This window comes from Salvelinus fontinalis, chromosome 24 (genome assembly GCF_029448725.1).
Source record: "Salvelinus fontinalis isolate EN_2023a chromosome 24, ASM2944872v1, whole genome shotgun sequence".
NCBI classification, from domain to species: Eukaryota; Metazoa; Chordata; class Actinopteri; order Salmoniformes; family Salmonidae; genus Salvelinus; species Salvelinus fontinalis.
Genome location: NC_074688.1, coordinates 4,545,445 through 4,569,560, shown reverse-complemented (window position 1 = coordinate 4,569,560; position 24,116 = coordinate 4,545,445). Strand labels below are relative to the sequence as shown.

General features: G+C 41.6%; 1 protein-coding gene across 1 annotated transcript; it reads right to left on the bottom strand.

Moving 5' to 3' along the window:
* Positions 1-95: 95 nt before the first annotated feature.
* oafa (OAF homolog a (Drosophila)) lies at positions 96-23,843 on the bottom strand. Its single transcript, XM_055879454.1, has 4 exons — positions 23,048-23,843; positions 8,893-9,027; positions 8,210-8,390; positions 96-2,928 (listed from the first exon to the last, which is right to left on the bottom strand). Exons 1-4 carry the CDS (start codon positions 23,276-23,278, stop codon positions 2,651-2,653), a joined length of 825 nt encoding a protein of 274 aa, XP_055735429.1. The 5' UTR covers positions 23,279-23,843; the 3' UTR covers positions 96-2,650.
* Positions 23,844-24,116: the final 273 nt, after the last annotated feature.

Genomic DNA, 24,116 nt, shown 5'->3' with positions numbered 1-24,116 from the left:
AAATGTATACTGTACCTGGCGCATGGTAGGTGTCAGTGAATCTTGTTGTCTTAGAATCTGCTCAGATTTTAGCTGAATAAAACCACCCACAAAAGTGCAGTGCAAAAGAGGTGCCTTTATTGAACCCTTACAGGCCAAAATATACTTTTGAAATGTAAATTACTTCATTTTCTGTGGTATTGCTCTTTGCAAACATACACAACTCTTACATAGAAAAATACGAGAGACTTTACTCTAGTTTCACGTTGCAAAAATATCAGTTGAAGTGTTAAGGCACATAGGTTACCATAGAATGGCCACAGTTTGAAGGGTTTTTACAACAACAAAAAAGGACATTTTGGTTTGTCAGTTAGGAAGAGGTCATACAAAGTGAACAAAGACATTGCATTAGCATAATGTGACATAATAAAACAAAACAATTAGGTACCAGTTACTAATGAATATGATTAAACACATTAAGCTACTCAAGATGTAAAATGACGTAATGAGGTATAGGAATCGGATAGCAGACAAGTGATCATATTGTGGAATAAAATTGGACTTTTCCCTACAGATTGCTGATTATTTTAGTCCTACCTGAACAAAGTGTTCTGTGTGGAATGGAATCACATATCCAAGTGATAAATCAGGAAGGCCTACACGTACATTTAACAAATTGTGAAGTAAGTCGCTCTGGATAAGAGCGTCTGCTAAATGACTTAAATGTAAGTGAACCGACATGAGAAATATAATAATGGTAAAAGGGTTTCACTGACTATGGTTAGATGGTTTTCCCCCCCAATAATCCACGTGTTGAAGTTTGAATGGAATGCATTAGCTACACATTGCATCAACGGCAGGCGGAAGTATTGCTTAGAAAGTTTATCAGATCCATTCCATGAGAAGTGAAAAAAAGTGAACACAAATCAAATAAGTTGCAACTTCAGCCCTTCCTTGGAGAACATTTCCGTTGTGAATCTTTACTGTGGTTTGCCGACAAACTTGAAAAAATAATGAAATATAAGCAAATCAACTTGGAGACCTTTGTCAAAATGACATTTTACATATGCAAAAGAAAGATCATGGCCATCAGTGATTGAGCTGTGAATGACGTTCAAGTTAGTGGCATTCTCTCTCTCAAACCCAGACGGTTTACAAATACTCAGAGGTGACAACGGTGATCTTCCATTGTGAATTGGGAATCATGAAATTTGGTCCCAAGACAAGATCACATTGACAGAAGAAAAACAACATCGAGGCTACTGTGATAGAACTAACTTGCTCTTCGACAATGTACTTTAAATTAGCATCAACATCTATACTGTTGACTAAATACAACGCCCAGACAGTTTCACTATATACTCCGAGGGTACAAAACATTAGGAACACCTGCTCTTTCCATGACAGACTGACAAGTTGAAAGACATTATCCCTTATTGTCACCTGTTAAATGCACTTCAATCAGTGTAGATGCAGGGATGAAGACGGGTTAACAAAGGCGTTTTAAGCCTAGAGACATTTGAGAGATGGAGTGTGTATGTTTGCCATTCAGATGGTGAATGGGCAACACCAAATATTTAAATGCCTTGAAAAACAGGGTATTGTAGTAGGTGTCAGGCACACTGGTTTGAGCGTGTCAAGAACTGCAACGCTGCTGGGGTTTTCACGCTCAACAGTTTCCCGTGTGTTTCAAGAATGGTCCACCACCCAAAGGACATCCAGCCAACTTGACAACTGTGGGAAGCATTGGGGTCAACATGGGCCAGCATCCCTGTGGAACGCTTTTGACACCATGTAGAGTCCATGCCCTGACAAATTGAGGCTGTTCTGAGGGCAAAAGAGGGAGCAACTCAATATTAGGAAGGTGTTGCTAATGTTTTTTTTTTTTTTTTTTTTACACTGTGTTTATAATCTGCCTGTTTTGCTACAATTCTGTCTAATTGCTAACAGATGCAGAATTTTGGGAAATTAAGCTCGTAATTGACACAAATCAAAGACAAAATGGGATGAAGTTTATATAAAGAAAACTTTTAAGATTAGTCATTTTATACATAAGAATCTTCAATAATTTCACTTTGCAACCAAATAAATAATCCCAGCATCAGAGAAACAGTGTTGATTGCAACCCGAGTTGCCATCGACCAGGAAGAGAGCTGGCTAAAGCTGTGTTATTGACGTCATAAGTTACTGTCCAACTGACCGTTACGATCCCGTCCCACGGTCTCCTGTGACAACATAATGGGAACGTTGTTCCTTCACCAGTCATCCCACTGGGCAAGCAATGTAGAATAGCTGCACTGTCCAGCCGTATGCATAAACGTGTCCTCATGAGAGGAGGTTCTTGTAGTCAGTTTTTATTAGCTGGGGCACAAACGTGTGAGTAACAAACGTGTGAGAGGAACTTTAGGTTGCACAGTAGGCACCTGGACACTTCGGCAGCCTCGCATCCCAACTATAGGAAATGTCAAAAGGAGTCATTGAGAGGGTATAGCTTTGGTCTCAATTTCAACCTAAACTGTCCCATTTAAGGCGTCAAACTACTATCATCTCACGACAGGATGACCTGAACTCCAACGTGATATCCAAGTTAAATAAGGATGAAAAGAAAAGCATTGGCTTGTTTGGGGTGGGGGGGGGGGGGGGGGGGGTCTGACTGCACGGCCGTGTGCTGCTAAGTCTCCTCATCCCAGAGACAGAGCTGTTTGTGGGGGACATAGTAGGTGAATTGGTAGCCTTTGCTGCAGCTCTTGATGCCGCACTTGTAGGGGCTGCCTTTGCCTGTCGTGTCGCGGTTGCGGCAGTACTTGAGCAGGCAGGGATACCACTCCAGACGCAGGCTGAAGCTGCAGGAGCAGGGCTGCCACAGGTCTCTCGTAGAGCGGCACGACAGCAGGTCCGGGACCACGTCCACCGACTGGGGCAGGATCTCAAACATGGAGCCCTCCACTCCTACAGGTGCAGCAAGCAACAATTAGTCAATGCACTAATTAAGGTAGCCTGGTTCCAGATCTGTTTGTGCGGTCTTGCCAACACCCACTGTGACAATAGGAATTGGCAAGACGGCACAAACAGATCTGGGACTAGGCTAGTAATAAAGGAGCTTTTTCATGCAAAAGATTGCTGCTATCTCTATTCAATCACAGATGGTTCACCGTGCACTGCACCGACCATTAGGCTACATTTTTGACAGTAGCACATTATCTACGACTAGACACTGTTGACTTCATATAAACTAAAAGACAGGGCTCTTCAGTCAGCTCTCGTTAAAAAACAAATACCACAAAAAGCATTTTCCTAAAGTTGAGCCATGTATACACTGATATAGAGCAAGAGAGCAATAGGGGCAAAACAGACTATCAGGGAGAGAGTGTTTGACTTTACAGTCAATTGCGTAATCTTTTTTTTTTTTTTTTTTTTTTTTACATGGTCAAATACTAATAGTGTTATTGAAGTAGAACTGGGCTAGTTTGGTAGTGTACATATAGAGCTAAAATGTATTGGATGAATTTAAGTTGGAGCGAGTGTGTGATTAAGGTCTAGACCAAGGATGGGCACTGAATTCCTGGAGGCCATAGTGTGTGCAGGCTTTTATTCCAGCTCAGCACTCCAGTCAATCATTTGTCCTCCCAGAGAAGCTGGGAGGACAAAAATGAAAAAGGGCATCTGCATCTTTTATTCCACGTCCACACAAAGGTGGACTAATGTGTACCTCGTCTTGAGAATGGCCACGAGGCCAAAACATTGACTCTGAAAAGATACAGATCCCCAGTGGTGGAAAAAAAGTACACAATTGTCATACTTGAATAAAACTAAAGATACCTTAATAGAAAATGACTCAAGTCACCCAGTAAAATACTATTTGAGTAAAAGTATCTGGTTTTAAATATAGTTAAGTATCAAATGTAATTGCTAAAATATACTTAAAGTATCAAAAGTAAAAGTATAAATAATTTCAAATTCCTTATATTAAGCAAACCAGACGGCACCTATTTTAGTTTTTATTTATTTACGGACAGCCACTCCAACACTCAGACATAATTTACAAACAAAGCATTTGTGTTTAGTGAGTCCACCTGATCAGAGGCAGTAGAGATGACCAGGGGTGTTCTCTTGATAAGTGTTGAATTGGACACTTTCTGACCTGATAAGCATTCAAAATGTATTGAGTACTTTTGGGTCTTAGGGAAAATTTATGGAGTAAAAAGTACATTATTTTCTTCAGGAATGTAGTGAAGTAAAAGTAGTCCAAAATCTAAATAGTCAAATACATACCCCAAAAACCTACTTAAGTAGTACTTTAAAATATTTTTACACCACTGCAGATAACTTTATTATTTTTGCCTAACAGACTCTTAATTAATTTTTTTGCTCTTCAAGATGACATGGGCAAATTGTTTGTTTGTTTATCGCAACGCGCAATAATATTATGGCTTTAGCCAGAAGTTTTGATTTGGCGTTTCTGATTTATTCTACAATTCAAACATGGCGATTATCCTAAACTCCCGTTCCACCTACACCGAAAGACGTGGATGGAAATCTTCGCTTTCATATTGTGAACGTCGTCGGCCACGAGCAACTGAACAGGTGTTGTGCCGAAAATCCCCCCCCCCCCCCTCCCTCCCCTCCCCTTCTAATTTCCTTCATTTTGTGACTAGAGTCAAATACTTTCTGTGGCACACATCAGAGTCAAATACTTTCTATAGAACAAACTTCACGTCAGGATAGGCAACCGAATTAAATGTGTGTTATTTTAAACAGAGGGAGGAAAATGTTGGCAAGCAAACATTTCAGAACAATTATAGCATGAATTATTATCCTTACACTTTCAAAAATACTAGTCGAATAAGACATGGGAGAGATGACGAATTTTGGCAAAGAGATTGATTTGTAGACTAATATAAAATCAGTAGCCGATTTAGGTACGGGCGACATGGGCAGCCGCCCACGGCGGCATCTTGCAGGGGGCGCCCCCGGGTGCTAAAGGGGGGGGGGGGGGGGGCTAGAACCGCCACATACACTTGAAACAAATAGCCAAACCGAAAACTGCAGACAAAAATGCTTTCTGCTACTAAGATCAGTGAAATGTAGGCTAAACTGACAACGGAGTGAGGAGCAGAAGTCTCAACTAGCAGGCAAGTCGCAGCAATGAACAACGCGAAGGGGGGGGGGGGGTTATGGCAGGGGGAGATTTTTCGGTACAACACCGACACCTGATATCACCTTTCCTACGGGTACAGCCGAGCCGCTCGGGGAAGGTACACAGTAAACGCCGCTGAGACCGGTGTTACAATAGGCCTGCTACGCTGTACACCCGTCATGGCCCAAACACCACAAAGCAAGCTAAACAACTATGCCCAAACTGTGGTAAGACAGTAAGGAAGAATTCAAAAGCGGTGGCTTGTGACATTTGTTTGTTCACAAAGTGTGGAGCCATCAACCCCTTGTCATATGATGAAGCTGTAAAAGTCTCAAAGTAACATTTGGCTTGCTTACAATGTATACTGTTTAAATGCGGTGCCAAACATTGGGATGCTGGACACAAGCAGGGGATGATGAGTGTAATCTAAATGAGATAGTCGATGTACCAGCAGTGGGCACAGAAAATTACATGTTTGACTGTTTCAACCGGAGAGGACTTCATTTTATCCATGTGAACGCACAGAGCCTGCTGCCGAAATTAGAGGAACTAAAATTCCTTGCTTCTGACACACGAGCTGCAGCAGTTACTGTGACATCGTCCTCAATTGACCCATCCAACCATGAGGTTGAACTACCGTGTTATAGCGTTCATAGAATTGACCCAAAACCGAAATGGTGGCAGCGTGTGTGATTTTACTAGGAATGATGTGCATTTTAACCTGCTTTCAGATCTGAAAATGGATGGTCTTGAGGTTGCATGGGTAGAAATACTTCTTCCTAAACGTCGTCCTGTACTTGTTGGTGTGTGCTATCGGCCTCCTAAGCAGAATCATTTCTATGATTTACTTGAATCGAATTGCTGTGATCTATCAGCTGATAGAGAATGTATTCTGCTTGGCGATTTTAATACAAATGTGCAGTTATCACCTAAGTACACTAGTAAATGCCCTGTATAACTTTAAAAATCAGTTATTTGGACTAGAACTGATTGGTGAGTCAACCCGGGTGTGTATTGACAGTAAATCAACTTTGGATTTGATTATTGTATCAGATCAAGAGAACGTCTGCCAGTCAGGAGTCTTAATACCGGTTTTAGTGATCATATGGTAACCTACTGTACCCGTAAGACATCCAAAATGCTACTAGAGCCAGGTAATAAATACATGAAGGTACGGTCTATGAAACAATACTCAAAAAAACATTATGTAGAGGTCCTTGGAATTTTGGATTGGTCTCATGTACTAATCAAGCTTGGTATCTTTTTAAATGATCTGTTTGGCGCCGATGAAACAAATTCGAATCAAAACAGCGGTCAGGGAAATGGATCACTTCGAGATCTTAGACCTCATAAGGAAAAGAGATCGCTAACCTGGCCAGAATCAGAAGGACAAATCCACAACAAGATGATGATGGTTATATTAACTGTAGAAACCAGGCAAGATACAAGATGGATAATGCCAAATCCCAACATTATATAGACGGCGTTAATGACACCTTACATCAGCCACGTAAACTGTGGAACATTTTAAAAGAACATTGGCTCAAAAACAGCTCATTCCACTGATACTTGCCATATCCACATTAAGCAGGAAAGTGAGAAGGGGGAACTATACAGGTAGGGTCATGTTAGACTTGTAGAAAGCTTTTGGCACTGTGGACCATAATATTCTCCTGATGAAACTGAAATGCATGGGTCTAAATTATGTAGCAGTGAATTGGTTTAGGTCTTATCTGACCAACAGAACACAAGTATGTAATGTTGATGTTCTGTCAGGCCAAAGAAATATCCTATGGAGTACCACAGGGATCAATTTTAGGGCCTCTTATATACACGTTGATGATATGCCAGATACAGTAAAGTGCAAACTCTTAAATGCTGATGATTCCGCCATACTGGTATCAGGGAAGGATACAGTTTACATAGAGACCCTGAGTTATAGAACTGCATTTTGTTAGAGATTGGTTGCTTGACAACAAATTCTCACTACATTTGGTAAAAACCGAATCGATTTTGTTTGGAACAAAACGGAGATTGCTTAGGGCTGACAAGATAATGGTAAACTGTGCAGCCAAGGAGAGCGAATCTAAAACAAGTATCTTATCTTTGTGTCCCTAGATGAATTCCTTTCTGGAGACATGATTGCTGCTAAATAAAAAAAATAAAAAAAATCTAAAAATGGCAAACAAATTCCATTTATATCATTACTACATATCTTAACATTAAAGTTAAACTGCTTGTCTCAACCTTGAATCAGTGTCATTTTTATTATGCCTGCTCTGCTTGGTATAGTGGGCTATCAAAAAAGCTGGAAAAGAGAACGCAGGTCATGCAAAATAATGTTATCAGGTGTATGCTAAATGTTCCCCCTAGGACCCACATAGGGGTACAGGAGTTCTGGGAGGTGGGCTTGTTTCCTTTGGAGTCCAGAGTGGACCAACGTAAATCATATGCTTGACATCTTAAATGATCGTGCCCCAGGTTACATGAAAACCCACATTGATATGGTCTATAACCAACACAGTCACAATACCAGAGCTAGTGTTATGTCTTGTAAAATCCCAAGAGTAAACAGTACTGCGAGGAGCACGTTTTTCTATACAGGCATTTGTCTATGGAACAGCCTTCCCTTAGAGATCAAGCAAAGAAAAAGTTAAAATAGCTTTAAAAAGCAGGCAAAGTTTAATTTGGACAAGGTCGTAATAGTAAGGGAAGCCACTCCACTGACCCTTGTGCCCCCTACTGCTGGTCAGGTGTATTTATTTGAAGAATGGTATGATGTGCTATTAATAGATTGTTTTAAATGTGGTTGATTAAGGTTAGGGAGAAGTGCAGTGAATAGTGCAATTTTTTAGGATGTCAATATAAATGAATGCATTTATGGTTGTTTGTAATTTTTTCTTGTCTTTTAATCATTATGTGTTAATGTGTGTTAATGTTTTTACCATCGAGGACCACTTTGGAAATAAGCGTTTTAATTCATACTTTCAAGCGATATCCTCTGGGTCCACATTGTGCATTTTGTTGTACATGTCGGTTGCCCAAAATCAATTCAAATCTGTGACGATGTGCCCACATATTCATTCTATTGACCTCTCTCCAGCCAATGTTTGACGTCCCTCTCCCGGGTGTAGATCGCCTCCCGGGCCTCGCTGCACATGTTGTGGATGTGGCTGCTGAGCTGCCACGCCTGGCTCAGGTTCACCGCCACATTCATGGTCAGCTGGTCCAGGCCCCGCCTCTCCTCCGCCGTGCGAATGGATCGAGGGTTTTTCTGGCGGACCGCAGGACAAAGTCAGTCATGTCGCCAAGGTCACTTTATCAAAATGGGATAATGCTCATTCACTTCCCCCACACTCCCAGCATAGATACCCACTGGATACCCACCCAGCATAGATACCCACTGGCCTTATTATTTGTTATTCCCTGTACCCTTCCTTTGGCATTATCACTGATCTGACATAGCAGGAATAGGTGGAAGCTACATAGGAACCTCTTGCTAGCAAGTATCATGTTGTTAGATCAGTGATTACCTGAAGGAGAGGAAGGATACACTTTCAACATATTCAAAACAGGGCAACTCAGAAAGTTACATTTCTCTGTACTACTAGTGCATATGTAGCAGAGGAGGTTTGGATCCACTCTCATGCGATGACTAAACTTGCCTGAGACCTGAATACTTCTGTTAGCTCCCTGAGCGAATGCCTTTAACCTCGGCAACTAACAGTCTTGAAGCACCCGAGGCCCGGGTTAGAACCCCGGTGGGCGACACATACCTGTCTGAGTCGGGCCATGGACTCGCTGGGGATGAACTCGTTGTGGTTGAGGCGCGAGATGAAGCACAGGGCCTGGTACTGGCTCTGGCCCCTCTCCAGCTCCCCAAGGATGAGCGCCCGGAAGATCTTCACATGCTGAAGGGGAGGGAAGGAGGGAGACCGATTGTGAGGCAGGGTAACTGCAACTGCATAGGATCTGGGTCGTGTTCATTACGCACCATATGGAAGAAAAAATTGAAACAGCGAGGGACTTCCTGGACTTGTCCAATAAGAAAGAAAGATTTTAATTCACCATTTAAAAAAAAATGTTTTGCTAGGGTGTGCGCCATACTGTTTTGGACCAGTATAGTTGGCTTGAAACAAGGTTGGAATGCAAGTTAAGCAACTGAACCCTGAACCCTGCATCTGCACTGTTACACACTAAACCACAGAATGAGAGATTTGGAAATAAATTCCCATTCAGTCTCCTTTCACTAGCACTGCTTATTTACACAGTCAAATCAGTGCCCAAAGAGTTCTTCTTAAACTACAACACCCATAACTTCAACAGGTGAATCATCTCGTTACACTCTTCACGTGAACAACGTTTTAAAAAACGAAGATGTTGGAAGGAAGGTTTTACCACGACTTTGTTGCTGTTGGCAACCGAACGAGAGATCTGGCTGTGGCCCCAAGGCCATAAAGAGAAGTTCCAGCCGAGGACAGCAAAGCCACAGACCTGTCTCCCCCATTCATCAGCTCTCCCTTCCCTGACGTCTCTCACACACAGACAGTCCGCGGAGAACCAGACAGCCCGCGGAGGGACTTCTCCAGGCACACTCAGGGTAATTACAGGGAAGCAGCAATGCTCCTCTCCTCTGAAACCAACATCATAGGGGAGAAACCCAGGCAGAGAGCAGCAGAGGGGGGTAGTACAAGGGGAGGACATGGTAATGCAGCCAAGGCTTCTCCAACCCCAGCATTGTTTTATGGCAGGTGTTAAGACTGGGTGACATCTATATGTTACATTTAACATCCTGCTCTACAGTATGTTGGAGACCTACTGTGTGTGAATTTAAAAAAGGCGAAAACGGAAGTGGGTTTTTTTGTACAAGAAAAATGTTTTTTTGGCACTTTATTTTAAAACCATTTATGGCATTTTTGGGGTGGTTTCACTAACCCGGTAAAATGGCTATAATTTATTTTAAAAAACAAATAAAATGACACCCTCTGTTCTATAAATACAACAGCACCAGTAGGATCATGAAATAGTCCTAACTTTGGGCTGCAACAGAAGCTCTGTGTCAAGTCACACTAGGTTGGCACCCTCCCAGTCCCAGGCCTAACTACCACAGCCACACCGTGCGCTTGAGAAAAGACAGACAATAGGTTACAGGATAAGTGAGAAAATCGTGCAACCAATGATGGGCGGTGTCAGAAAATGGCTAAAAAGCAGTATACCTGCTCATATGATGACAGAACACAAATAGGCCATGTCAAGAGCAAGGCACCATGCGAGACAGTATTAAAGCCTAAGCGATCAAAAGATAGATCCTACTTTAAAAAATCTGGCAAGTGGGTTGGTAATGTTTTTTTTTTTTAAATCAGGGCATTATGCAAATGCCTTGTCAGCAAAGGCAAATGTCTTTAGCAGCAGATGGTGACTGAGCACAAGCTACTGGCCACCTCGAATCAATTTGCATAGATAGTCGGCTCCAATTCACTCCCTACCATTTACCTCTGGCCCTAACCCTTTGACGTTAGTACATCTGTAAGGTGGAAATAATATAATGGAAGCTCCACCACTAGTCTGATTTAGTTATCCAGATTCGCAAACAGCTAAGGGGCTAGGGCCAAAGAGCTAATCGATAGATATGAGCCGTGTCCTAAATGGTATCCCGACCAGGGCCCACAGGGCACTATGTAGGGAATAGGGTGCCATTTGTGACGCAAACAGGAATGCTAATTGGGTGAGGAGTGTGTGTGTGTGTGTAACCCTTCCTGTTGGCCCACTCTACTTCCCTTGCACTTCAGAGACTGGCACTGGTTGTATCCACAGCTGCCCAAACCTAAAAGATTGACAATTAAAATGACAAAGAGAACTCAACTCGTTCACACATGTGTGTGATAGGATTGTAACAACTGTACAGCTTGTCATTGTTATTCAAGCATTTTCATGTTTAAATATGTCCCTAAACTGAAGTGTGTATTGTACACTAGTCAGGAGAATCTGTAATAAAAAATAAATACATTAAAAATCAGGGGCTTTGTTCTATCAGAACCGGTAAATGGGTTTCTGTGAACAAGTTTAAAAAGGGCGATCTGATTGATGTACCAATCTTTTGAATGAATGATTTATACCCATTGGTTATTGAAATATTACTTATGCCTCATGGAACCCCATCAGAGCCCAAAATATAAGATTAACTCCAATATTTGTTAAAAAAAAAAAGAAAAAATTAATTATAAAATGACATATCATGTATGGTCTGTCCTTGCAGCCACAGCTGTTTATGAATTTGAGTGGTTACATTTACATCCTTCAGCTTTTTACCAAAAGTGACCACTTTTAATATTTTAACTACATATTTGTGCTTTAAATTAAAAATGTGCCAAGTGCCATGAGAAAACATGATAAAATAAGCCCATCTGCTATAAGCGGAAATATGACCACATAAATTATATAGAATTATGCGTTTTACCCAACATTCAGCAACCTGACAAAATGAGTGCGTTGCATTGATATCCAAAATGAACAGACATGTCTTCTCTTTTGACATTCAGAAAATTGGCCTTTCATTTCCTAGGAGTCCAAACCCATTTGTTATCTAATGTTTTAAAATGTCAGTGCACTGATTGGCACACTCAGATGGTGTAGAGGAGCAGAGGAGTTTCCCTGAAGAGACTGGAGATGACATAGCGAATGAACAGAAGTCCGACGCTGGATTTCACAACAGTGTTTTATGTGGCTCTGGATAGTTCAATCAGTCCGTTGGACGCGCGGTTCCACACGATTGAAGCTATATGCGAGGAGTCTTCACCAAAACTTACATTTAGGAAAATGACTGAAACATAAATCTTGCCACAAATTGAGAAACAAAGATCTCACACATGGATTTGAAAAGGAAGTGCGACATTAAAGACGATATGGTGCCACTTTTTCAGATGGTCTTCCTCCTGTAGAGCTCCTGAATGCCATGCACAAGATGCAGCTACAGAGCACTTTTTGGAGAGGTGTCCATTGCACTGCGACTCTTCTGTACAATGTCTGTAACAGTTGCTGGAGGCGAACGGGCCTTCAGTAAGCTGAAACGTGTACGAAAATAACTAAGATCTACAATGTGCCACGACAGGTTGAACAGCCTTGCCATCCTTTCAATTGAAAACCAGTTAGCTAGAAAATTAGTCATTATAAATGAGTTTGCTCACGAGAAGGCTCGACGCTGGCAACGCCCCTGCTTACAGCTATAGCTTCAGTCCCATACAGCTCCAGCCCCCACCTTTGTCCCAGAGTTCATATCCTGCAATAGGCAGCGGACATCAAGATCCAGAGCAACCTCTTCAGAATCCAAATTGCTCAGGCATTGAGCAAATACTTACTCATCAATTCCATGGTGTAATTTTTCTGCCCACCTAGGTTTTCCTTCCCCTTATGCCGAACTTTAGCACTGTAAATGGTGCGACGCAGAGAAGACAAACTGTATATTTTTATGACCCAAAGAAATGGTAACATTAAAATGTAGTTATGGACCATCATAAGTTTCGTAGCTCAATCACGTTTGGGAGGCCACAACCCAAAGTAACCTCAGAGGACAGGCAGGAAGATCCTGAATATAAACATAGCGAACTTAAATTTGAGATCGAGTTGGTTATCCATTGAAAAGAAAAGACGCATTAAAGTAAAAAAATAACACCATCAAAACGGGTCATCTACAATGTGTAGGAATGGCCATTTTCCCATCATCTGTTGCTTGATAGGTTTAAAAACACACTGGAGTTCAGGCCCCGTTGACATATCGAAAATTGGCCATATCTGATAGAACGTATCTCTTAGTGTTGATTTTACAAGGTGGCTTGCTTTCCTTGTTGAGCTGCAACCCCAAAAAGGAATAGATGGGCTAAACCAAGCAGAAACCATATCCATTGTCATAATTTAATTCAAAAAGGTCTAGTGTTGTGGAGCATTTGATTGCGAAAAGTTCAAAAGATATATTTTGGCGTTACTGTGCCTGCCCTTTCCCCTCTTGCCTGTCTCCGACTGTGGGAACGACACGAGACCTTTTTATTATTAGCAGTGTTCAAAGCCCAACATCTGCCTGGCGACCCAGAGCAGAATAAAGACATCCGCTAGTCCTCAGGGAGAGCAACCCAGAGTAGAGGACAATGAGTATGGGAGAAAGGCTCTGTTCGTGCTGTGTAGCCAACAACCACAGCAGTGAGTTGGCTACAGCAACAAACAAAACAAAAAAAATATGGGAACAGGCTCTGAAAACAGCAGGCTAAAAATCGCCAAAACAGCAAACTTGGCCTCGAGTGAACCACTAAATAACAATGTAGCCCTAATTGTTTTGCCACGCCAAAACAAGGCTACCACCAGAAAGCAGCTTGTCTTAAGAGAAAGAAACTAGACACACTTCTTCCTTCACACCTCCCTCTTTAGTGTGCATGCTGACTGCCTGCTAAACGTAAAAGATATTCTGAGGAAATGCCCTGCAGGTCCTGTGTATTGAGCAACTACCCATTTCTTATCTGTGGAGCAGATCTTCCACACAGGGATCAATACATGGTGGGAGTTGGAGTCCATATCCTTCCCATATGACTCAGTGCAGTAGTGGGACCTTATACAACTGCACTGGATCGATTCACTGGATGGCCCAAGAGTTCTAACCTGTATGGCATCCATTCCAAAAACCACAACATTTCCTGGAAAAGGTGACACTGCTTGCCCGTTGAAAAAAGTCTGACAAGTTTGTGCAAGTGACAGTGGGATGGCCTCAGTCAAGCATACGATCTGGTAAATGAGTCGAGTTTAGACGCATTGCACACCGGATCCCGCTTCACGTTCACGAGGAAATGCTGAGAGAAATTTCACAGAATTCCCACACGAGCAACGTGTTAGCCACCCAGATAATAATGAAAAGTTGGAAACAAAAAAAGGTGCGATGGTAATTGTGCTGCAACGTGGGACCAAGTTATTGTTCAAGTTTCCAACTACTTGTCCAAGGTTACTGGGAGATATGCGATGGCTATGAAAGGATATAAAAGGGATGGGCAGCCGCCAAACGGGTCAGAGAGATATCGCAATGGGAGTCTGCTCATAAAGGCTAACCGCTGTGCTCGCTGCTCTTTACAAACAAGTGGGTGTGTGATAGAAATAAATCAATTCATCCCGAGAGTTGCTTACTGTTTGGGCGTATTCATAAATACAATTTTCTTTGAAGAGAGAATATCTAGACACAAAACAGCCTGAGGGCTAAGGGAGTTGTGAAACACAATACATTTATGAACACAGATAAAAGACTTAAGAGAGAGCTAATGTTCTCGTTCACACGACCGTGGCATTGTTGGTACAGAGGCATAGTCAATTTAAAGTGATAGTGTGTCAGGTGTATTCCCAACATCTGTTGCTCATCTCAACCGGAGTGTGTAGGTGTGAGACAAATGAGCTGCAATTATAGTATCGGTCACACATACAATGTATTCAGACCCTCGTCTTTATCTACATTTTATTACGTTACAGCCTTATTCTAAAATGTATTAAATAGTTGCAAAGAAAAAGCCATATCTCAGACTGGCCAATAAAAAGAAAAGAATAAGATGGGTAAAAGAACACAGCCACTGCACAGAGGAACTCTGCCTAGAAGGCCAGCATCCCGGAGTCGCCTCTTCACGTTGAGACTGGTGTTTTGCAGATACTATTTAATGAAGCTGCCAGTTGAGGACTTGTGAGGCATCTGTCTATTTTGAGAAACAATCTAATGTTCTTGTCCTCTTGCTCAGTTGTGCACCGGGGCCTCCCACTTTTTATTCTGGTTAGAGCCAGTTTGCGCTGTTCTGTGAAGGGAGTAGTACACAGCGTTGTATGAGATCTTTAGTTTCTTGGCAATTTCTCGCATGGAATAGCCTTCATTTCTCAGAACAAGAATAGACTGATGAGTTTCAGAAGAAAGGTATTTGTTTCTGGACATTTTGAGCCTGTAATCGAACCCACAAATGCTGATGCTCCAGATACTCAATTAGTCTAAAGGACAGTTTTATTGCTTCTTTAAAATCAGCACAACCGTTTTCAGCTGTGCTAACATAATTGCAAAAGGGTTTTCTAATGAACAATTAGCCTTTTAAAATTATTAACTTGGAATAGCTGACAACGTGCCATTGGAACACAGGAGTGATGTGTCATGACGTGGCCCTTTTGGGGTATTCGCTCACATACACACTGTTATCTCAGGTCATAAATTCCTGGAGACCCTCTCCGCAGGCCTTGCAGAAAGAGACAGAGAGAACAAACAATTTCACATGATGAACTCCTAAACGGACGGGTATGACGAGTGTGTTTCATTTGGTGACCTCAGAGAGGACAGGAAACACACATGACCATCTCTGAATATGTACATTTCTCAAATATGGTGTTTGCATCTAATTCGTGTATAAAATGAATGAGTAAAAACGAAACTATTTGTGAAATGATGTAATATGATGTGAAACCTTTAATATGAAAGAATTGTTTCCCTTTAAAGTTAAGTCATTGGCCCACCCCCGTGAGCACAGACATGATCTAGCGTCATGGAACAGCCCTTTTCTACTGTTACGAATAAAAAACCCTCCTGAAGAAATCCTCTTCAGACCACGCGTACCTCGATGGACACCGAGGAGGCACAGGTTGAGTTTAGACCACAAAAACCTCAGTTTAAGCTAAGGTTGTATTGGTTGTTGAATTCCTAACCATACCACATGGAGCATCGGCTACACGGCTGGAAATGGTTAAACTCTGAGACTATCGATCCCGACAGAATAAGAGCAAATCTTACACACTAATTACTAGTCTGCAGCTAGAAATTATATCAACATGGGATGCGAAGACCGACAACCGCCGAAACACCTATTCTATAAGAGCATTTCTGAATGGTATTCTGAAGTATCCATTCTAACCACGAAAGACTTCAGGGAAGCAGAGAGAGAGAGAGACCCTCGGAAGAACTTTCCAACAGAAGGGCCTGACGATTCCAACAAAGACCACATTGACACACTGGGCGTAAATATATATATTGATTGCAATTCTTCCCGAATGAGTGAGCGTTCAAGTGCAAAGGATTAGCATTTCAATTGATATAATTATCAACTGTGTAGTCAACGTCTTTCCCTCCCTTCTCAGTCCACACCCACTTTCCTTTGTCCGCCAAGCCGTCATATCGGCTTAGTCCACTAGGGAACCTCCCCTATCATTTCCTTGTAACCATAGCTACTGTTTGTTTATGCATTTATGTGATTATTTAGTTAGTAAATAAATGATTAAGACAATTGATGTATGGATAATTCATAGTAAGGCCTGGGCTCGTGCAGATAACCAACAATTTACGACGTTTGGAATGAGACTAATGTGAGGTAAAGAATAATTAATTAGACAAATTGATCAGATATTAAAATATCTGAAGAGTTAAATTAGGAAAATTGTAACTTTATAATCTGAAGATTTTCCTTGGTGCTCCGACTCCCTAGTTAATTACATTTACATGATTAGTTTAATCATGTAATAATAATTACAGAGAATTGATTTGATAAAATAAGTCTTCAAATTTAATGATGCCATAGACCCGACAGATGGTTGCTGATAATGGGCCTCTGTACGCCTATGTAGATATTCCATTAAATCAGCCGTTTCCAGCTGCAATAATAATTTACAACATTAACAATGTCTACACTGTATTTCTGATCAATTTAATGTTATTTAAAAATGGACAAAAGTGCTTTTCTTTCAAATACAAGAAGATTTCTAAGTGACCCCATACTTTTGAATGGTAGTATTTTCTCGAGTCAGTTGTTTGAATAGAGCTAGCTAGTATGTGACGTAAATACTCCACATAAAATTTTGCGCTACACATGCAACACAGCATTCCTAACCTAGCCCACAATGTCTGCTGTGTGGATCGAGCAGTCAACAAGTCGAGCAGTCATTCGAAAGAGTAAGAACATTTCCGCGAGAACTCAAAAGGCAAAATCCATTAACGCCAAGATAATGGAATTCATTGCCCTTGACAATCAACCGTTCTCTGTTGTGGGTGATGTTTGCTTTCGCCGACTGATCGAGCACTGGTACACACTACCAAGTGTGCTATTTTTCAGATGTTGCCCTACCGGAGTTACACAGTAATAGCGTCACTGCTATTGGCGTCACGACTAACATTTGGACCAGCGATATCAGCCCCATGAGCATGCCAAGACTGATAGCACAGTGGGTCGTCAAGGATTTCGTACTGAGGAAAGTCGTATTGCATGCTCATGCTGGTTATCATACCGCTGCTGCCATTTCAATGGCACTTGAGAACATGTTTGAAACATGAACATACTAGCTAGCTCTATTCAAACAACTGACTCGAGAAATAAGCTCATCAACTGCGCCTGCAACAGACGTGATACCCTCGGTCGTGGCATTGAAACGCCTGCTCAACAAAACTGCCAACACAGGCTGTGAACAATCGATTCGGTGGCATTCTCTCTTTACTGTGTCGCCACGATGCTATGTACAAGGGCCGCTACTTCGATGCAGACAAGAAACAGGTTTTACGTGAAATGTTACATACACAGCTGAACAATATGGAAACAATATGCACCGAGGAAGAAAGGCCACGGACAGAGAGCTGAAACATCACTGCTTGACATGCATGATGAAATCCTGAATGAGAACGAAACGACTGAACAGCGAAACCGCACAGGAAGTAAGTGAAATAAATAGGTTTTGGTTATGTTTTACTGGTAATGGGGACATACGTGACTCAAACAAAATAACGTTTTGGTCAGTGTGTGTAACCTTTATTTAACTAGACAAGTCCGTTAAGAACAAATTCTTATTTACAATGACGGCCTACCCCGGCCAAACCCGGGCGACGCTGGGCCAATTGTGCGGCGCCCTATGGGACTCCCAATCACGTCTGGATGTGATACAGCCTGGATTCGAACCAGGCTGTATCATATACCCCACCAGACAAGCCACTATGGTTTTGTTACGGTACCCAAACCAAAAAATAGAGATTTAATGCGTTGCTCAGTTATGTATAGAGCCATGTCATCATGGAATGGTTACTGAGGTTACTCAGGCAAAAAGCAAAGTTTAGCTTAAAAAAAAAAAACATATTGTATCCTCTTTCTAAAGATCTAATTTAACTGTAAATAATATTATGTTCCCTTGTGTAAATAGCATGTTTGTTGTCTCCTGGTGTTTTCCCTATACACACCGAGGATACAAAAAAAATAAGAATACCTGCTCTTTCCATGATAGACTGACCAGGTGAATCCAGGTGAAAGATCTGATCCCTTATAGATGTCACCGTTTAATCCACTTCAAATCAGTGTAGGTGAAGGGGAGGAGACAGGTTAAAGAAGGATTTTTAAGTCTTGAGACATGGATTGCGTATGTGTGCCATTCAGAGGGTGAATGGGCAAGATATTTAAGTGCCTTTGAACGGGGTATGATAGTAGGTGCCAGGTGCACCGGTTTGTGTCAAGAACTGCAACCCTGCTGGGTATTTCCACTCTCAGTTTCCCCATGTCAAGAGTGGTCCACCACCCAAAGGACATTCAGCCAACTTGACAACTGTGGGAAGCATTGGAGTCAACATGGGCCAGCATGCCCGTGGAACGGTTTCAACACCTTGTAGAGTCCATGCCCTGACAAATTAAAGCTGTTTTGAGGGGAAAGGGTACACAGTGCCATTTGGGACATAGCCAAGCTAGTTTTGTGGTTCACATTCTAACTGTTGGGAAAGACCACAAACATTCTCTCACTGATGAGTGTGTGCGGGCCTGGCCTGCATCATCGTGATCATTCCCAGATATTTCTCCCCCTCAAATGTTAGACATTCCCAGTTGATTGTCTTCAAAAAAGGACTGAAACGATTTTATTCCACCCGTGTAGTGGGCTGGAGGTTGTGCCCCGAAGTGAAACTCTGGGGAGGTTTCGCTATTCATTCAAGGTAACATTACACTTGTTTTCACTAGAGGTCGACCGATTAATCTGAATGGCCGATTAATTAGGGCCGATTTCAAGTTTTCAAAACAATCGGAAATCGGTAATGTTGGACGCCGTTTTTTTTTTTTTTTTTCTTGGCAGTCAGTTAAGAACACATTCCTATTTTCAATGAAGGCCTAGGAACGGTGGGTTAACTGCCTTGTTCAGGGGCAGAACGACAGATTTTTACCTTGTCAGCTCAGAGATTCAATCTTGCAACCTTACGGTTAACTAGTCCTACGCTTTAACCACCTGCCTCACGAGGAGCCCGCCTGTTACGCAAATGCAGTAAGAAGCCAAGGTAAGTTTCTAGCTGGCATTAAACTTATCTTATAAAAAACAATCAATCAATCATAATCAGTAGTTATAACTACACATGGTTGATGATATTACTAGTTTATCTAGCGTGTCCTGCGTTGCATATAATCGATGCAGTGCGCATTCGCAAAAAAGGACTGTCGTTGCTCCAACGTGTACCTAACCATAAACATCAACGCCTTTCTTAAAATCAATACACAGAAGTATATATTTTTAAACCTGCATATTTAGCTAAAATAAATCCAGGATAGCAGGCAATATTAACCAGGTGAAATTGTGTCACTTCTCTTGCGTTCATTGCTTGCAGTCAGAGTATATGCAACAGTTTGTGCGGCCTGGCTCATTGCGAACTCATTTGCCAGAATTTTACGTAATTATGACATAACATTGAAGGTTGTGCAACGTAGCAGGAATATTTAGACTTATGGATGCCGCAACGGTTCTGTATTTCACTGAAAGAATAAACATTTTGTTTTCGAGATGATCGATCATTAATATGGTCGAATCTGGAAACTAGGGCTCGTATTCCTGTGTGTTATTATGTTACAATTAAGTCTATGAATTGATAGAGCAGTCTGACTGAGCGATGGTAGGCACCAGCAGGCTCGTAAGCATTCATTCAAACCACACTTTTGTGCGTTTTGCCAGCAGCTCTTCGTTGTGCTTCAAGCATTGCGCTGTTTATGACTTCAAGCCTATCAACTCCCGAGATTAGGCTGGTGTAACCGATGTGAAATGGCTAGCTAGTTAGCGGGGTGCACGCTAATAGCGTTTCAAACGTCACTCGCTCTGAGACTTGGAGTAGTTGTTCCCCTTGATCTGCATGGGTAACGCTGCTTCGAGGGTGGCTGTTGTCGATGTGTTCCTGGTTCGAGCCCAGGTAGCGGCGAGGAGAGGGATGGAAGCTATACTGTTACACTGGCAATACTAAAGTGCCTATAAGAACATCCAATCGTCAAAGGTATATGAAATACAAATCGTATAAAATAGTCCTATAATTCCTATAATAACTACAACCTAAAACTTCTTACCTGGGAATATTGAAGACTCATGTTAAAAGGAACCACCAGCTTTCATATGTTCTCATGTTCTGAGAAAGGAACTTAAACATTAGCTTTCTTACATGACACATATTGCACTTTTACTTTCTTCTCCAACACTTTGTTTTTGCTTTATTTAAACCAAATTGAACATGTTTCATATTTATTTGAAGCTAAATTGATTTTATTGATGTATTATATTAAGTTAAAATAAGTGTTCATTCATTCAGTATTGTTGTAATTGTCATTACTACAAATAAATAAATACAAATAAATTTAAAAATAAAATAAATCGGCTGATTAATCGGCATCGGCTTTTTTTGGTCCTCCAATAATCAGTATCGGCGTTGAAAAATCATAACTGGTCGACCTCTAGTTTTCACATTAGGTCGTCTTAGACTAGAGACTTAAAAATACACGAATTAGAATAGGATGCCCTACTTCAGGGATCATCAACTAGATTCAGCCACGGGCCAATCTTTTTTTGAGAGGATGGTCAGGGGGCCGAAACATAATTACAAATAATTTGTCAAGTGCAAATTGACCGCAAGAAGCCCAAACTGATTTAATATTTAACTAAATCAATATTTCAAACCTTGCTTACACGATTACATACTGTTTCTCTCTATATTATGCATGGGAATACTTTGTAACAGATATCCAAAATTAAAATAACTTAGTGCTGATTTGCTGGTGTTTTTAACAGTCCAACAACACACACAATCATTAGATATAAAAATAAAAAACACACGCGGGCCAAATTCGGTTGGGGTACCCTGCCCTACTTGTTTTAAAGTAATCAGTACCTTATCAGGTTGGCAAAAGCACTGTTCTGATATCGTAACTGCTACTTCTGGGTAATTCTGAATGTGCCACAACATTGGAGTTCAATGTAAAGCAGTGGTCTTTTGATGTTAGTATAGAGACTTTGGCAATTGCATCACCCTTTTTTTGTAAAAATTTATTTTTGGGAATCAGGGGATACATTTTGGAGTCAAGCGCTTGCTTGAACATTGTAAATCAATATACACATTCCAGCTGTTTTCATGCAAATGGTGAATAAGATTTATCCATTCCTACAGATTGAGGTGTGGTTTGTTAGGTAGCCATATCATTTCACCACACGTCCATGTAAAATTTTCAGCTCAACCCCCCCCCCCCCCCTTCTTATCACAGAATGACTCATTCCGATTCTCATAGTTGTACTGATCCCATAGATTACACTACTTCTGTGTTCTCACAACCCATGCCAACTCACGGGGATTTTGGCATGAGGCTATGACTGATCATAACAGCATCTACACACCTAGCTGGTTGGTCCCGTGAACAAAATCATTACAGCAACAAATCCATTCATATATATATATATATATCTACTCTGTCCATTCACTGCTACCCATTGTTTGATATCCCGTTTAAGCGCTTTCCTTTCCAGATGCGGATCTGAGCAGTAAATTCTGCATGACCGCTTGAAGTCAAAGTTGATCCAACTTCCCATGAATACTTGAGATAGAGAGTTAAATGAGAAGCACATGTAAACCGAATGGAGAGGCAGGCCTCCAAGTGGAACTGCTCAAACAGAGAGGAAACCAAGAGGAAAGAGGCCTGTAGCTAATTTGTCTAAACAGGCTTCACCACCATGGTGTGATGTGCTCAGAGATGTGTCATCGCCGATTTGGCAACGCGCCGGCCTCTTTTAATCACAAAATTTCCCCATTTGATTTGTGAACCATACCACAGATCAAAAAGGTCAGACATGCCCACTTAGTCCTAGAAAATCTCCCCCCCTTTCACTTCTTGCGAAGGCTGTCCGTTTCTGTGGGATTGCAACAATCACAGACGCATGCCTTTGGTCTGTGTCGGAGTGTAGTGCACAGTGACCAGAGGCACCCGGGCAACAGGCTGCATATGTGCTGGTTCACATGTCACACTGAAGCAGTGAGTGTTTCTCAACCTCTGGCCCATGGACCAGCACCGGTACCAGCACCGATATTGCTGACGGGTCCCTTATGGTTAGCGGACACTGGTTTAGGCTTAGTCGGTTATTTTGTGCTAGTTTTAATGTAGCCATTTGTTTAATGGAACTGGTCCTGCACGAAAGAAGGACCATAGCTTTCCGGTCCCTGGCACAACAAAGTTTGTGAACCACTGGAGTAGATGGATGCCCTTGCTCTCCGACTAGGCCCTTCTGTGTTGAGAGGACTGAGCAGGCTCAGAGTAAAAGACACGAGTTGTAGTGCAAAAGAGTAAGAATAGCATTCCTAAACCGATCCTTACAAGTGAGAGCCTAATTCAATATTCAGTTTGTTGTGCCACCTCACATTATCCACTCATGCATGCTGAGGAATTTACCAGCATGAGGAGAGGAGGGCCCATGGCCAGGGAGTCAACTCATCAGCACTGAAATGACACAGGCTAGACTAACACGATTAGGCTATGGTGTACTGTTTTCTAAATTAGTTACATGGTGGTATAATAGTCTGCATTCAACATCGGCATTACCGCTGATCAGGCTGGCAACATGGGTGGTCATTGGGCAATAACCCCAACACAGAACAATGAAGGTGTGGGGCAAAACACATTTGGAGGCGCTCACCTGTTTGAAGTCAGCGACAAATGTTATGAGAGTTCCATCTTCCTGTTTGAACTCAAGTGTGATGGAGTCTTTTTCACTGTCTGCTTCTAGAACTTCCTCGGTGATTTGTCCATCAGCTAAACGAACACGAACTTTCAGCTCTGAACAAAGTCCGAACGTTGTTAAAAATATTAGTGCCCAGAGAAATGCATTTATTCGAGCTGAAACCGGTGGAACACAACTCCCAAACATTCCAGAAGACGCAGAACTGAACTTGACAGAGGAAAAATACTAAAGTCCAGGAGAAATCCAACCGTCTCTATTCAATATTAACATATAATTATTTAGTAGCATTTCAGTTTCAACAGGTAGCCCCTTTGCGATCTATTATTTGTAAAAATATATATATATATATATGAAATCCAACCAGTTGTTCGTCTTCCATGCTTTACGCTATAATTCATGCCGTGATTGATTTGATTTTGTACAAACATTAACGCGACTCGGGTGAATTGTCAAACGCATACAGTAGGTAAACCCATCTCGATCAAGCGTTCAATCTCTGCTTTTCATTTCACAGCTACTTCGAAACAACTAAAAAAAAAACTTTGACCCGCACGACTTCAATGCATATCAGAATCATGCGCGATGTAGTATCCCACTCTCTCTCTCTCGATCGTAACACAGCACGTTGCTTCGTAATCTGCTTTCTGTTTTTATCCTCATATATTTTCTTTTTTTTTTCTCATTCAGTCCCGTCACTTCCTTCAGTATCCAAACTACAGCAGAGTATCCTACTTGCATGGCCTCAAAACTTTCAGCGACGGCGCTGTGAATTCAACGAGCGTTGCCGACTCTTAAAGGGACAGCACCCTCGAAATGTAGCACAAGGGCATGTGATGATTTGGTTGTGATCCAACAATAAAATCCAAGCTTGCACGATAAGTATAGCATATGGTATGGTATAGGCCACAAGAGCAGGTCAACTGAATATTTATAATACCGTTTTTGTTATTATGAAGCACTGTTGCCACTACTGCACAAGAAGATAAACCTACTGCAGTTGTTATAACAGCTTCTGTGAAAATGA